Source organism: Liolophura sinensis, chromosome 8, assembly GCF_032854445.1.
Source record: "Liolophura sinensis isolate JHLJ2023 chromosome 8, CUHK_Ljap_v2, whole genome shotgun sequence".
Taxonomy (NCBI): Eukaryota; Metazoa; Mollusca; class Polyplacophora; order Chitonida; family Chitonidae; genus Liolophura; species Liolophura sinensis.
In genome coordinates this window covers 17133642-17149044 of record NC_088302.1, presented here as the reverse complement: position 1 = coordinate 17149044, position 15403 = coordinate 17133642, and the positions used below count along the sequence as shown (strand labels likewise).

General features: G+C 40.4%; 1 protein-coding gene across 1 annotated transcript; it reads left to right on the top strand.

The window, feature by feature from the left end:
• The first annotated feature begins 3165 nt into the window (after positions 1-3165).
• Positions 3166-3699, top strand: LOC135473255 (uncharacterized). The gene has a single exon (XM_064753102.1). It carries the CDS (start codon positions 3166-3168, stop codon positions 3697-3699), a length of 534 nt encoding a protein of 177 aa, XP_064609172.1.
• Positions 3700-15403: the final 11704 nt, after the last annotated feature.

Below are 15403 nucleotides of genomic sequence, written 5' to 3'. Positions count from 1 at the left end.
AACAGTGATTGCAGTTGGATTTTATGGTATTAATTGTCAGAAATTTCCATTAAGACAGTGGGTTTTCAGGTGAAACACAATTTCCATGTAAGATATATAATTTCCAGATAACAGACATAGGCCTAACCACGACAGGAAACGAATAAATCTTCACACGCTGTAAAACTTGATGCTCACGTGAATGGTCAACCTTATTTCATCAGCATTCTCGTTTAATGTGAGGCCAATAACCTCCTCTGGCAACACTGCCCTTCCCATGTAACCCTGTACATATTGACAGGCTTGGCGCGGTTGAGGGGGCGTTGTGTAATGATAATATATTACCCCTGAGGGGCTGTGTCCTACACCAGCCTACACAGTTGCGTTAGATAACATTCAGGTAGCCATCTGCAAGAGTTTTTCCTTTGGTCAGGCAAATGTTGGAAATAATAAACTCCTGCGCAAAATGTGAATGAAATTTTTTGCAGCCGCAGTTTTAATCGTTTCGACTGGTTAATACGTCCAATTTCGTTTTTTATTACTACATTATGTATTATTATAAGAAATCTCTTATTGCACTAGGTTTGAGGTATGTGCACCTAAGTCTCAGATAATGAGATGTACTCATCTAACTCAGATAATGAAATGTATCCACCTAACTAACAGATAATGAGATAGGTTCATCTAACTCTCAGATAATGAATGATTGAGTGAGTGAGTGAGTGCTTATGGTTTTGGCGTTGTACTTCACAATTTTTCAGTCATATAACGACGAAGGAGTCCTTAAAGTACATGTAATGTGCCTTCTTGTTGCAGGACGGATTTCCACCGCTCTTTTATCTAGTGCTGCTTCACTGAGACGACTTAGCGAAGGCAAGTAAGTCGGCCCGTCCGAGCCATTGTATTGATACGGGTCAACCAATCGTTGCACTATTCCTTTAATGCTGAACACCAAGCGAGGAAACTATAACATCCTCTTTTAAGCCCTAAGGTGTGACCCGACCCAGGATTGACCCTGAATACTCTTTTAACTCTTGTATCGAGATGTGTATACAAATCTGTCAAGGTTTAAAAGTAGACTGATCCACCTAGCTATCTCTCACGTAATCAGAATCAAAACTCCCACGCAATTATCAAGGTACATAGTGTTGTAAAATGAGATGTAGAAATATTGCAGTTTTCATGTATATGACGTTGGAAACAAAGACACTTAGTCGTATGTGTCTGTACGTTGGACGTATTACTAACAGACTTGCATTGTGGTTTTACTTTGTGTTCTATAGACAAATGTGTGACGCATGACAGTGCCGCGTCATTATTAACTACGTGGGTGTGTTTATGGAAATCCCGCAAAACACCATAATAATCTGGGCACGAAAGTAGAGGCTATCATTTAGAACGGAAATTCGGGTTAAAACATGGATAACGTCAAACTGATACTGACTGATACCGATAAGTTTTGTACATAATGACACAGCGGAAGAGAAGACAAAAAATGGTGCGAGGCATCATCTACACATCTCGTGAAAACCCGCATCTTCTTTACGGAGGTCGTCTTTCATTTTCACTTTCTTTGAGTTATTATAGCAGATCTCCTGGTGGGTCATGCGAGTGAACATGTTGACCTTCTCACGTGTTCATCAGATCGGGCCTTCTAAAGCTATTATTACCACTTTGCGTGCGACTGATTAACGATCACAGCTCTGAAATAAAGCCACTTGTCACTTACATGTGTGTAACTTTAACAGTTTTTGTATAATGACACGAAAGACGATGGCATAACAACTCCTAATAACTACTGACATATAGTAGTTAAGACGCTTAGGTGAGTAGTTGAGACGTGTGTTCAATGTGGACCTTTGACATGGAAATTGTGCATTTTTCCTCTTTTACTGTTCGCACGGCCTTGGTGATGATAAGTGGTTAAAGATGGTCGTGTGTCGTGTACAGTAAGTGGTTAAAGATGGTCGTGTGTCGTGTACAGTCCACTTGCCTTCCACCAGTAAGGTGTGTATATGTTAGAAAGTCATATATAGGGAAAATTCGTCAGTAACTTGCCAAAAGTGGACAATTAATCCCGGTCATTCCGGTTTTATATGCGCAAGCGAAAAATCCTTGAGTATGGTGTATAACAACAAAGAAATAAACAAATACCTTACATTAGTTTTTGACTATTTATATGCCATCTGCACGCAACCGTGACGTCATGGGCTGAATCTGAACCTACGGTATGTGCAGTCTGACGTCATAAAGTTGGGTATCTGAAGCCTTGTGTCAGCTGTAGTCTTAATATATAAAATTATACTGAATTCAGCATCGGACAAATCAAATAAGACACAATTAAATACTTCTTTACACGACCTGATCGAACGGACTCAGCTCTTCATTTATAACAAATTCATCACGGTCGCCTGTTAATGAGTAATTAGCTAAACTAAAATCAAATGAGTGGAAATTATGTCAGCAGGATGTTTAGCGCTTGATTTTACAGGTAGGTCATATGTTAATTAAGTACAGGTAGGTCAAGTGCTTGTGCAATTATCCGGGACATTGTCTACTTTAATCACGTCTGTACGTAACACAGAGTTCATTAGCGATGTACTGGGCTGCGCATGCCAAGTGGATCACGTGACCCGGAGCCCCATCGCCCGGAGGGAAGGAACAGACTGTGTTCGACATGAATGAAAAAGAGACTGATAATACTGCGTCAAACCAGGTGGAAAATCACGGCTTTGTGAATGGAATAGTTTCCAGGCCGAAGGCTGTGGCTGACAGATGCGCTGGAGTGCCCTGAATCTCCCGGCATCGGTGTTTACCTTGCGGAGAAGTTCACACAGACAACCGCGGAGAAGACGCTCGCGCGCAGCTATAGCAACCCCGAGAAAATGCTGAATATTCTCTCTTGACCTTTACACAGTTCGAAGGACACGGCGGTTGTTGTCTTGTTACATGTAGCGTACAACAAAAACGAATGCCAAATACAGATGTCCTTGTTGTGTCAACAAACGCTTCACCGGGGCGTTCTCAGTGTGCGTGTGGTTAATATTAATAAAGAAACAGTGGCAGTTCGTTATAGGGCTGCGAGCCCAATGGCTGTTTCACCTGTTGATCTTCCTCATCTCATGTGTGCACCCCGTTTCTATACATGGAAAACATGCCTATTTTCTCTTTGTTCTTTAGCTCAAAATGTGGCATCAAGCAAACGACAGAACCATCATTACTGTGGACAACGCAAACGACAGAACTACTCTTGCTGTGGACAAAACAAACGACAGAACCACCATTACTGGGAACAAAACAACTGGCAGAACCACCACTACTGTGGACAAAACAAAAGACAGAACCATCTTTACTGTGGACAAAGCAAACAACAGAACTACCATTACTGTGAACAAAACAAATGACAGAACCACCACTACTGTGGACAAAACAAAAGACAGAACCATCACTACTGTAGACAAAGCAAACGACAGAACCACCATTACTGTGGATAAAGCAAACAACAGAACCACCATTACTGTGAACAAATCAAATGACAGAACCTCCATTACTGGGAACAAAACAAAAGACAGAACCATCATTACTGTGGACAAAGCAAATGACAGAACCACTACTACTGAGAACAAACCAACAGACAGAGCCACCATTACCGTGAACAAACCAAATGACAAAACCATCATTACTGGGGACAAAACAAAAGACAGATCCACCATTACATGACAGAACCATCAATACTCGAATTAATTAATCTCAAACAAATGTGTTCATACATTTTCGTCTATCAAATGAACTAGTAGTCTATATGTACAGCAGTCATCATATAGTATTATATGTTTAACGTTATCTATGTGTGCGTAAGGAAGATGTAAATAACACCTATGTATACATCAATCAGCTCCCGTCCTATTCTCTCAGGAGATACCTTCACACACCGCGTGAATTCATTCTTGGAAATCTATGTCTGTAACAGATCGTTATCCGAGCCTGTGTTATTCTACATGGCGCTCCCTGCCTATCTGCTCAACTCGAAGTGCGGGGGCGGCAGTCGTGCCGACTTCGGTAAGCTTCGTGATTTTCCGTTAAGTACCAAATCGATTTTTCAGAAAAAGCTCTAAAAGATGTTCAGGTATAGTCGTCTAACCAACGTAGACCCATTTATTGCCACGTTGTGTAAAAAGAAACCAAACTCCCACGACCAAGGGAACAGAAAATCTCAAAGAGAACCTTGTGACATAGTATCATATTTATGGATATATCTTGTACTTCCCGAGATCTCAATCATGGTTTTACAGACGCAGTTGTCAAAGCAAATCTGTCTGTTTTGGCGATAATGCATAACAAGCAATCAAAGTGCCAAAAACAGAGGGAAAGAAATCTTCCATGGATACTGTAATATCTTTCATCCTTCAGTTTATTTTGGATCTACTGTACAACTATTTATATAATTTGATTTCGACCTATCTAGTTCTATTTATCCAGCCAGTCAAATTAGAGCGTGAGGGTTTACTAAGAAAAAAGTTCCACGCAGTTCAATACAAACCCTATCGTGGTAGAACTCAACAAACCCGTATTAAAATCGGTAAGGTCGACGATCAGGATATCGCACTCCAAGACGCGTGGGTGAACGAAGACGGTCGATATAAAGGCCGACCGTGTACTTCTGTATATATGTATACGTTATACACCCAAAGTGAAACGAACAATTTGTCAATGGAAAACCAACAAGATGTATGTCTGGCAAAATTCCAGGGCAATGTAAGGAGATGTTGATTATTACACATCCTAAGAAAAATTTTCATCTGCAAATAAACACGTTTATGTAAGCTAAAATTTATTTTTGTCCCACTTCGGAAAAACGAGGAAACTGTTAATCGGTTACACATATATAGGATTTACATGAGTTACATTTGTTACTTGCAGTGTGCCTCTAGTTTGGACATCCTGCTGGTCCACGGTTTGAAATCGTGTGTGTGAACCTGCGGGTGGTCATGGGTTTACCCCATGCTCTGAACGGTTTCCTCCCACCGTAATGCTCATATAAGTGAAATATTTGTAAATAAATAAATAAATAATGTCGCAATCGAACTAGCATGATATAACCTCGTCATTTTACATCACGTGAGATTATATGTGTGTGTGTGTGTGTGTGTGTCTGTAGTCTATACATCACTTTCATCAAATTTCATCGAACTTCAGAATCTTTGTGTTGTTCCGATTAATTCACACTTATGGAATGGTTACATATGATTGATCCAATGGAAAATGACTGCTTCGCTTTCGGATACGGAAGACATTTTGTTGCAAACATGGACAGAAACAAAGTTTCTACTTATTTCATTTATTTGATTGGTGTTTTACGCCGTACTCAAGAATATTTGACTGACGGCGACCAGCATTATTATGGGAGGAAACCGGGCAGAGTCCGGAAGAAACACACGACCATCTGCAGGTTGCTGGAAGACCTTCCCACGACAAAATTCTATAGTAGGCCTAGCTGGATACAAAACGTCTGACCACTAGCTGGTTTGAAACATGAATAATTAAAAACAATCAGTGCATCGAAGAATTATCAAACATTAAATTTATTTGCCATTTTTTTTTTATTTATTTCTTTCACAGAAGGGTATACATTATACATTCATTCAATGTTAGACTTATGCTAGTCAATATTATCTCGCAAATAAAATTTAAGGTGAATTGTATTTGAGCGTAAAACATAGACAGAAAAAAAGCTCACGGACACAGGCAGGCTTTGTGAATGAGAGTTGAAAACTTAAAGAGAAGCATGTCTCCAAACACACTTGAAGGAAAACTGAGGACTGCTAAGAAAGGATAGACGGTGAGAGAGAACAAGAGAGACCTTGACGGGGTGCTCAGTTGTTTCAACAATATGGCAGTTGTCGAGTCACAAACTGTTCCATTGGGTCAACAACATAATCATCTGTACACTTACATCACTCAGTCAACATTTGCCGCCCACCTCCGGCGAAATCTGGGTCAGAAAAACAGGTGGTTAAGTGCAAACCACGACGACATCGATCAGAAAGGAAAATCTCGTAGCAATTAGCCCCCATGCACGTGATTATACTGGCTGTACATTCACTCTGCATTCAGACCAATTTACAGTGCGCCACCTCTCTGCAAAAGCTATAAATTCGCTTTACAGTGAGACAAATTCATATCAGCTTATACGCATGCGCACCCTGATTACTGTTCAAACTAAGCGATTATTCACCTTATGTTCACCTTATAAAGTTAAAATACCCCAGCACAGCCTGTACACACGTTCATAGCAGAATAACAAAACATTAGAAAGTGTACTCTTAGTTTCAGCTCAATTTACCGCATACATTCAGACTACTTTACAATAGGCTACATACCAGATAGTCTCGTCTCGAATTTACCCGCCCATACATTCACACAAATTTACAGCGTATATGCCTAATACTTCCCTCTCAAATTCAAAGTACGTTCAGATAAAGTTACAGAACATATGTTTATAGTCCTCGCTCAAATTCAAAGTACATTCAGACAAAGTTACAGAACATATGTTTATAGTCCTCGCTCAAATTCAAAGTACATTCAGATAAAGTTACAGAACATATGTTTATAGTCCTCACTCAAATTCAAAGTACATTCAGACAAAGTGACAGAACATATGTTTATAGTCCTCTCTCAAATTCAAAGTACATTCAGTGTTTTTCAGTGTATGCTTTATTAGTACCCGTAATAGGCAAATTTACAGTGTGTGTACCTTATAGTTTCTCCTCAAAGTCATCGTATACATTCCTTTGCATGAGGTTCATTGAGAGTTAATGTCAGTGAAACAGCCGAGTACCAGACCATAGTCACATTACAGTATGTTAAAGGTGAAATCCAGGAAAATAAAACACTTACAAAAGTGAAAAGATTCAAGGTGTAACCCCCACCCTCTTTCCCCCCTTCCAAATGTAGGCCTACGTTGCTCTCTGTAATGAAGTCTTCTGTTTTCAACGTGCTCTTTGTCCCTTTTGAATGGCTGCACACCGTCACGTGATACCTGCCCTGTCAAACATAATTCACTCTTGAAAGAAAATAAAATCCATGAAGTTGGACATCATCAACACTTTGAAATTGCATTACAGGTCTATGATCTAGTGAGCACTATGGAGCTCTCAATCCGTCACTTCCGGAGTAAACCAACTGCAGGGAGAAAGCACTTCATTTATTCTAATTGGATAAAAATAAGTCTGTCTTATCACATGTAATGTCAAAATGAAGGTCCCAATCCAGTTGGCTAGAATCTGCGACTGTCAAGCACAATTTCAACCTGAAAAAGTATAAAGGTTAAAGAAATCCACAAAAATGCATTTAGAATTCTCAAACACTCTTGTCTTTGGCGAAGCTAAATTATCTTCACAGGCCTTTTCCTTCAAGTAAACCCGATCTAGTTTCAAATTTGGACGCTGTGACGCTGCACCGGGGAATTATGATCATATCTACATACGTTTTTCTACAACACTTGATCAACTTGGGAAGTTCAGAAATTGTGTGATCAATCATAGTGTGATCGAAGCTTCAATCAGCCGTATGATATCCTATCAAAACATTTCATAGTAGTGGTTTCATAGATAGTGGAGATTAGACAACATACCTGTTAGAGTTTGAGCTACAAAGACTAGTTCCAAGTCTCTCTGCGAGGTTATACCTTACACTTAATTGAGCATACCTTTTTCATTCTTGTGATGTTGCACAACCGAGATATATCGCACTTAAACGTAAATAAAATAACTTACTTGTTAACAATTTTAACACATGAGGAGCGATTATTTCTTTCACCCGAGAACGCAACTGTTTCCACTGACATTTCGCGAACCCTGTTTTACCTTTTAGCCATACGAGGGTATAGGTGTACGAATGACGCGACATCGCGTTTCCAGTTCCGAAATAACATTGCTTATCTCATGGTCTCGTTAAAATTTCAGATTAACAGTTGATGACTAAACATGCCAGACTAAATTATAGTCTAGTTCTCTTTCCAATATTTTCCCAAATGACCAAGGATACATTTATTATTTGCTAACTTTTCTTTTAACTTCAAACATCATCGATAAGTATGGGTGTACAGTACTTACGTCTGTGTTTTCTGCACCATAAGATGAAGGCTTTAAATCATTGCTCAGTAATTTACGAATACGTTACGGTAACGAAGGTCATCTAGTGACGTTTCCTGTCACAAGTACTAGGAAGTGTCATGTAAGCTGTGCAGATTTTCCGGAGATAACAGAGGAAACTGGGCAGTTCTCAAGTGGAAACCAGCTGGACAATTGTCATGCAGTTTCATCAAGCGGATTTTCCGAGGGCTTGCGTTCTTTCATTTTCAGCTCCGCCTTAAGTAATTCAGATTTAAACTGTTGGTTTGTTTTTCATTTCTGCATTTGTGATAACATTTTGAGGGTTGTATTCATTTCTGCATTTGTGATGACGTTTTGTGACTGTTGTTCATTTCTGCATTAATGATGACGTGTTGTGGGTTGTTATTCATTTCTGCATTTGTGATGACGTTTTGTGGGTTGTTATTCATGTCTGCATTTGTGATGACGTTTTGTGACTGTTATTCATTTCTGCATTTGTGATGACGTTTTGTGGGTTGTTATTCATGTCTGCATTTGTGATGACGTTTTGTGGGTTGTTATTCATTTCTGCATTAATGATGACGTGTTGTGTGTTGTTATTCATTTCTGCATTTGTGATGACGTTTTGTGGGTTGTTATTCATTTCTGCATTTGTGATGACGTTTTGTGGGTTGTTATTCATTTCTGCATTTGTGATGACGTTTTGTGGGTTGTTATTCATTTCTGCATTAATGATGACGTGTTGTGTGTTGTTATTCATTTCTGCATTTGTGATGACGTTTTGTGGGTTGTTATTCATATCTGCAGTGGTGATAACATTTTGTGAATTGTTCTTCATTTCTGCATTAGTGATTAAGTTTTGTTTGTTTTTATTGATTTCTTCATTTGTCATTTGTTTTGTGAGTTAACTGGCAACGTATTACTCATCCGCTGCAAGAGGATCAACATTGGTGAATTCAGCTTTGACTTAGTTGATCCATTGGACAGCTTAGCATAATTAATAAGGAAAGTAACTCCGAAGAAATTCATTTTGACGATCTCAATATTTCGGCTTTAATTAATCAGGAGAATTGTGCCAAGTGAGGCACGTTTTAACTATATATGTATACAGTAGGCTCCCAGAAAATGTTAACATGTTTGTTAATTATGCTTTTCTAAGAGCCTACTGTGTATATAGCTAAAACGTGCCGCTCTTGGCACAATTCTCCTGAGGATGACTTAATTAAAGTCAAAAATCGCCAAAATGAATTTCTTTGGAATTACTTTGCTTATTTATCAGCTTGGACCCGAATCGCCATCGCGAAGGGAACAAGCGCCCAGTTTATATACCCACTGACTAGGACAGCGTCTCTATGTAGATATACACCGTGTTTACCGTTACATGTATATTACTGAATATATAGCACGATGTGTTGAATGGAGTAAATAGTGCGATATATATGCCACGCATGTACAGTGTATTCATACTCCGAGTGCCACCTATTCTAGTTATATATGTAACAATGTGGACATATATAATCGCACAGTTTGTTGATGAATACAGAATACGGTACAGAATAAAAAACTAAGAGCGTATCGTTCATCTCCAGATCACTGTTTGAACTCACACTCTGGTTTCACGGCGTCCATCTTCATGACTCATTCTAAGAGTTAATTTGCTTTTTCTATCATCTGGGTCAATAGCTAGCTGGCCCTCTACATCGCCAAGGGTCGTAAAGCCAGGCATAATGAAGTGTAATGACATGTAATGACCCGCTACCGAAAATGTGAGCTGTATGAGGAGGAAAACAGTAGTAACACAGATGGTATTCAGCGCCATTTGCTCAAGCTGAGACATAGAACTGTGTATAGTACAACATGCTCAGATTAGGAGGGGAGTTATAATACAACAAGCTAGGACAGAGCACGGTGTATTATACAACATGCTCGGGCTAGGTGAGCAGGTGTAGTACAACAAGCTAGGACAGAATACTCTGTACCACAAGCTAGGACACAGCATTGTGTATAGTACAACATGTCAAGGAGAGCAGATGTAGTACAAGCCAGGACAGAGCACTGTGTTTGTGTTTAGTACAACGTGCTCTGGCTAGGAGAGCAGGTATAGTACAACAAGCTAAGACAGAGCACCGTGTATAGTACAACATTCTTAGGCTAGGAGACCAGAAGGGGATAACTTGATAGTACAAGTTAGGACAGAGCACTGTGTGTGGTACAGCATGCTCAAACTACGAGAGCAAGTACAGTACAACAAGTTAGGGCAGAGCACTGTGTACAGTACAACATGCTCGGGCTAGGAGAGCAGGTATAGTACAACAAGCCAGGACAAAGCATTATGTACAGTGCAATATGCTCAGGCTAGGAGAGCAGGTATAGTACAGCAAGCTAGGACATAGCACTGTGTACAGTACAATATGCTCAAGCTAGGAGAGCAGGTATAGTACAGCAAGCTAGGACAGAGCAGTGTGTGTAGTACAACATGTTCAGGCTAGGAGAGCAGGTACAGTACAACAAGCTAGGACAGAGCAGTGTGTATAGTACAACATGCTCGGGCTAGGAGAGCAGGTACAGTACAACAAGCTAGAACAGAGCAGTGTGTATAGTACAACATGCTCGGGCTAGGAGAGCATAGTACAACAGGATAGGACAGAGCAATGTGTATCGTACGACCTGCTCAAACCAGGAGAGCAGGTATAGTATAATAGGCTAGGACAGAGCCATCTGTATCGTACGACCTGCTCAAACCAGTAGAGCAGGTATAGTATAATAGGCTAGGACAGAGCAATGTGTATCGTACGACCTGCTCAAACCAGGAGAGCAAATATAGTACCACAAGTTAGGAGAGAGCATTGTGTGTAGAACAACCTGCTCAAACTAAGAAATCACCTATAGTACAACAAGCTATGACAGAGTACTCTGTATAGTACAACCTCGTCTGTGGGGAAAGTCTGGCAACAACATACAGATGGTCGTGGGTTTCCCCGGGGCTCTGCTCAGGTATTCTTGTAGTACGGCGTAAAACATCCATCAATCAAATAAATAAATAAATAGTACAACCTGCTCAAACCAGGAGAGTAGAGACAGTACAACAAGTTAAGACAGTATTCTGTATAGTATAGCCTGCTCAAGATAGGGAGGAAACGGTAGATCGGACAGCCCGCTCAAGTTAGAGAGGACATGCTTTATAGTGCAACTTGCTCAGACTATTTGAGCACGTATTGTACAACAAGCTAGGACAGAGTACTCTATAGTATAGTACCGCCTGCTCAGGCTAGATGAACACGTATTGTACAACAAGCCAGGACAAAGTGCTGTGTATAGTACAACTTGCTCAAGTTAGGGAGGACACGCAATTTTGTACAGCCTGCTTAACTTGGGTTACGGTACTGTGTATAGTGCGCCTTAATTGCTCAGCCTAGAGAAGACATCGTGTATATAGTACAATGTACTCTGGTTAGATGAGGATAGTGTATGGTAGTACAACCTGTTCAAGCTACAATTGAGATGTTATGGTGGATAGTGGAATTTGCCCGAGCTAGAACATGGTGCAGTGTTTAGTAAAATCTGCTCAGTTTCTATGATTTTACTTCCTTTTCTGTCGAGGTCAACCCCGTTCATTGCCCAGTTTCAAGTTTGTTACTCACCCGGATATTTGCCAGAGATAACCGATATATGTCTGTATATATTTGATTGACTGTATATATTTGATTGACTGAACTTAATTCTTCGCGCAAGATTTGTCATTTATGCGATGGTGGTCAGTTTCAAGGATGGACGAAACCGGAGGAACCGGGGTAAAGCATCGATCTGTGGAAAGTTCTTGACGAATTTGACGAATATATGACGTTATATGCATATGCATATACCATATTGGTGGAAGACAAGAAATCTCCATCGGACATAAGACTGCACACGTGGCCACAAGAGCCTCGTGGACCGCTTACTGTCACCAACATATTCCCTCACGCAAAGAGCCTTGGAATCTACAAACTTCGTGTTCAAGGCCGGGTTTGAACTCGCACCTCGTGTGTCCTACACTTAAAAAAAAATCTGTTAATTTGTTAGAATGTATTCTGTTATTACAGCAGACTGTTCTGTGAAATATAACACAATTATTCTTTTAATTCAACATAAAGATTCCATTAGACTAACATGATATCATGTTGAATATGACAGAATATTATGTTATAATAACAGAATACATTCTATCATCACTCAGACAACAGGCTTTCTATTAAAATCAACAGATTATTTTTTTGAGTGTAGCCATTTAAAAGACAATCGCGTTTACGAATTTAACCTCCACTATAGAACCGAGTGTGGAAAAACACATCCAGAATGTGAAGTGTTCCTCAATCGTGTCGCTTATCAATACATTCCATACAAATCAAGAACCTATGAGTTTGGACGAGCTGAACGACATCAATGGCTACGGACCTCAGCCTAAGGTGTGCAGAATGTCTAACTGATGTATGTTGTTTGCTCCACGATATATAAAGTGCAGAGGCCCTGTCCGACCCTTAGAAACCAGTCTCTCACAACCTCAGCCCCCCACCCCCTGCTCCCGTCCGTGCCACAGGCTATTCAACCAGCTGCCACTCGCCCAAACTTCAGGCCTGTCAAGCTGTCATGTTGTCTACAAGCTCGTGTATCTCACAGTTTCACTATGATAGTGCTTGAACCGGGTCGGTAATTCAGTCTGGCAGCTCGTCTCTAACCACTACCTAATACATCAAACAAAATTGGAAATACCATCTAATATTTAGAAGATATTGGGGCATGTGTTTACTGGACCACTTCAGCACGAGTTTGTATCTCTGTCAACTACTGCCCTGGACACGATAATATATGCCCAGTTGACCGAGGTTGGCGAACTTGTAATACTGCACTAACTTAAGTGGTGGACTTGGCCTAAAAACATCGCCTGTCAGTCATCGTTAACTTTGTCAAGTGTTCCAGCCAATCGGACACGTGCTTCGTTACAGAGGACACACCTCCTTCCAGATGGAAATTATGAAGAGAAGAACAGAGAATGTCTCGGCAGATCTCTCGACCGAATGTTCTTACACAACATTCTGTTCACATAATTTCACTTGATCTACAGATCAAATTATGTGCAGGATCAAGCGATAAACATACTGTCAAGGTTTGATGACAATTTATATCAATCGAAGAAAGGCATCCCACCATTTATAGTAAGTTGACTTGTCGGAATCCAACGACCGGAAACCGTGATTTTGAAACTGAAAATAAAATGGCGATCCTTTTTTTTTCGCAGAATAACCATGTTAGAGTTTATGGTGATGAATGATGAAAGAGGATTTAACTATACTAAAAGTCCGGTAAAATGTTGATGCGAAAATTTAACAGTATACAACTAGACTATGAGAAAAAATCGGGTGATTTTTTTTGTGTGAGTATGAATTATATACTCACATTGAAGAAAAGACGACGTCAGGTAAAACAAAAAAGAAACCAAGGGTATACATGATGTCTAATATACAAAAATCATCCTCCAACAAGTGCTTCCGGAACTCTTGGCTAATGAGACTGCGTGTCACTACGGGCCATTCACATCCATCGATTCTAAGCTGTCTCCAAAGTCTCCTTTTTTCTGGTACGAGTGAAAAATGACGTCATTAGTATTAACCATCAGCATTAGCCAATGGGCGCTCTGTACCAGCCTAAACCCATGGCGAAAGAGTACACATTTTCTTTAGTCGAAATAGGGATGTCTTCATTAAAGAGACTATACCGGAGAATTTTGTGATAATTTTCAGTAATTATCAGACTCAAAATTATATTATTTATAGTGTTAATATTCTTGTGCACGGCGTCAAACACCAAAGCAATAAATAAAATTTAGTGTCAAAATGATTCATAAGTTTGGAAAATTAAGTTTAGGACTTTATGACCACCTGCACAGCTAGACGAGGCTGATATTTTTTTGTGAGGCAGCCGAGTCTCGCATTTCTAACGGTTAAGAAACCTACATCAGCAATATACTTGGCTATACTTGGTGTCACCAATCGCTCACAGGTGAACCGTGTATACAACCTCCATACTTTGCTTGGTTGCTCGCTGAACAAGCTGGATTCGAACCTGTAACATCAAGGCTCAGGTAGCTGCTAGCTGCGGCGAGTCTAGAATCATAGGCTACCTAGGGGCCTATTGCTTTATCGGTCAAGAAAGTCGGTTCATCGATTGTCAAAATCCTTCCCGTTCTTTGAAAACATCACCTCATACAAGTAACGCATCAAAATACTTGAAAATCACCTTGGTTGTCAGAAATCAGTGGGTGTTGAGTTGGTAGTTGTTTGTATGTTTAAGAGCTTTGGTGTTTCAATATAGGCTATACCATACCAGATCACTCCATACAGTACTGACAACACGTCGGTGCTGGCACTGGAGTGTACATTACGCGCAGCATTCTTAGCATCCAGCCAAGAATACGTATTTTGTGCCAGCATATATGTCATATATGTGGTTTCAGTCAGTGTGGGTACCGAGAAGAGAGTGTGTATAGTGAAGCTCGCGGTCTGAGTTTATGTACATATGTGTCAGTAAGCTGTGCGGAAATGACTTCTCACCGCAAAACCGCGTTAAATAGAACTGAGTGCTCCGATTCTGAACGGACCGACTCCACTCCCACTCACGCGGCCAACCACAGCTGACCCAGAGACACGTCTTCACTCAGGTCCGCGTCCGTGAAAAGAAATAAACCGAACAGTGTCCCTGGACGGAAGTGAAAAAGTGGGACATAAATCACAGAATATGGCCACTTATTTTGAAAACCATGGACGCCAAACAGTTCCTAAAATTACCTAAACATAGCACTTTAAGTACGTTCTTTTACACTGTACGACTACATAGTCACCAAAAAAAAAAGAGAGAGAGACAGAAAGAAAAGAAAAAGAGCCCGTGTAACGCGAATGTAATGCTGCGCTGTGATGTTGGAAAATGCGTAGTTTCCAAGAGAGGATATATCGGTCAACGTTTGCAGCGAACTCGAACCTTTATTTCTCAATGTTGAATGTGACTGGCGGTGAATTTGAACAAAACACTGATACAAAGTGTACCTCGTCCACTTATCTACAGGAAAAGTGCGGTTAGCGAGGCTAGAATCGAACTCCTAACCTTCAGGAAGTAAGGTTGCATGTATGTAGGCCAATGGGTGAAGTACTTTAATTCATGGAGCCAGCCGTTTCTCTGGTTTTTGTATAGGTAGATGTCTACGTGCTTCCCGACTCCAGAAACTTGGCACTGGCGGCTGGTATTTTTTACCAGGTCGACGGCATGCAAGATACAGACCT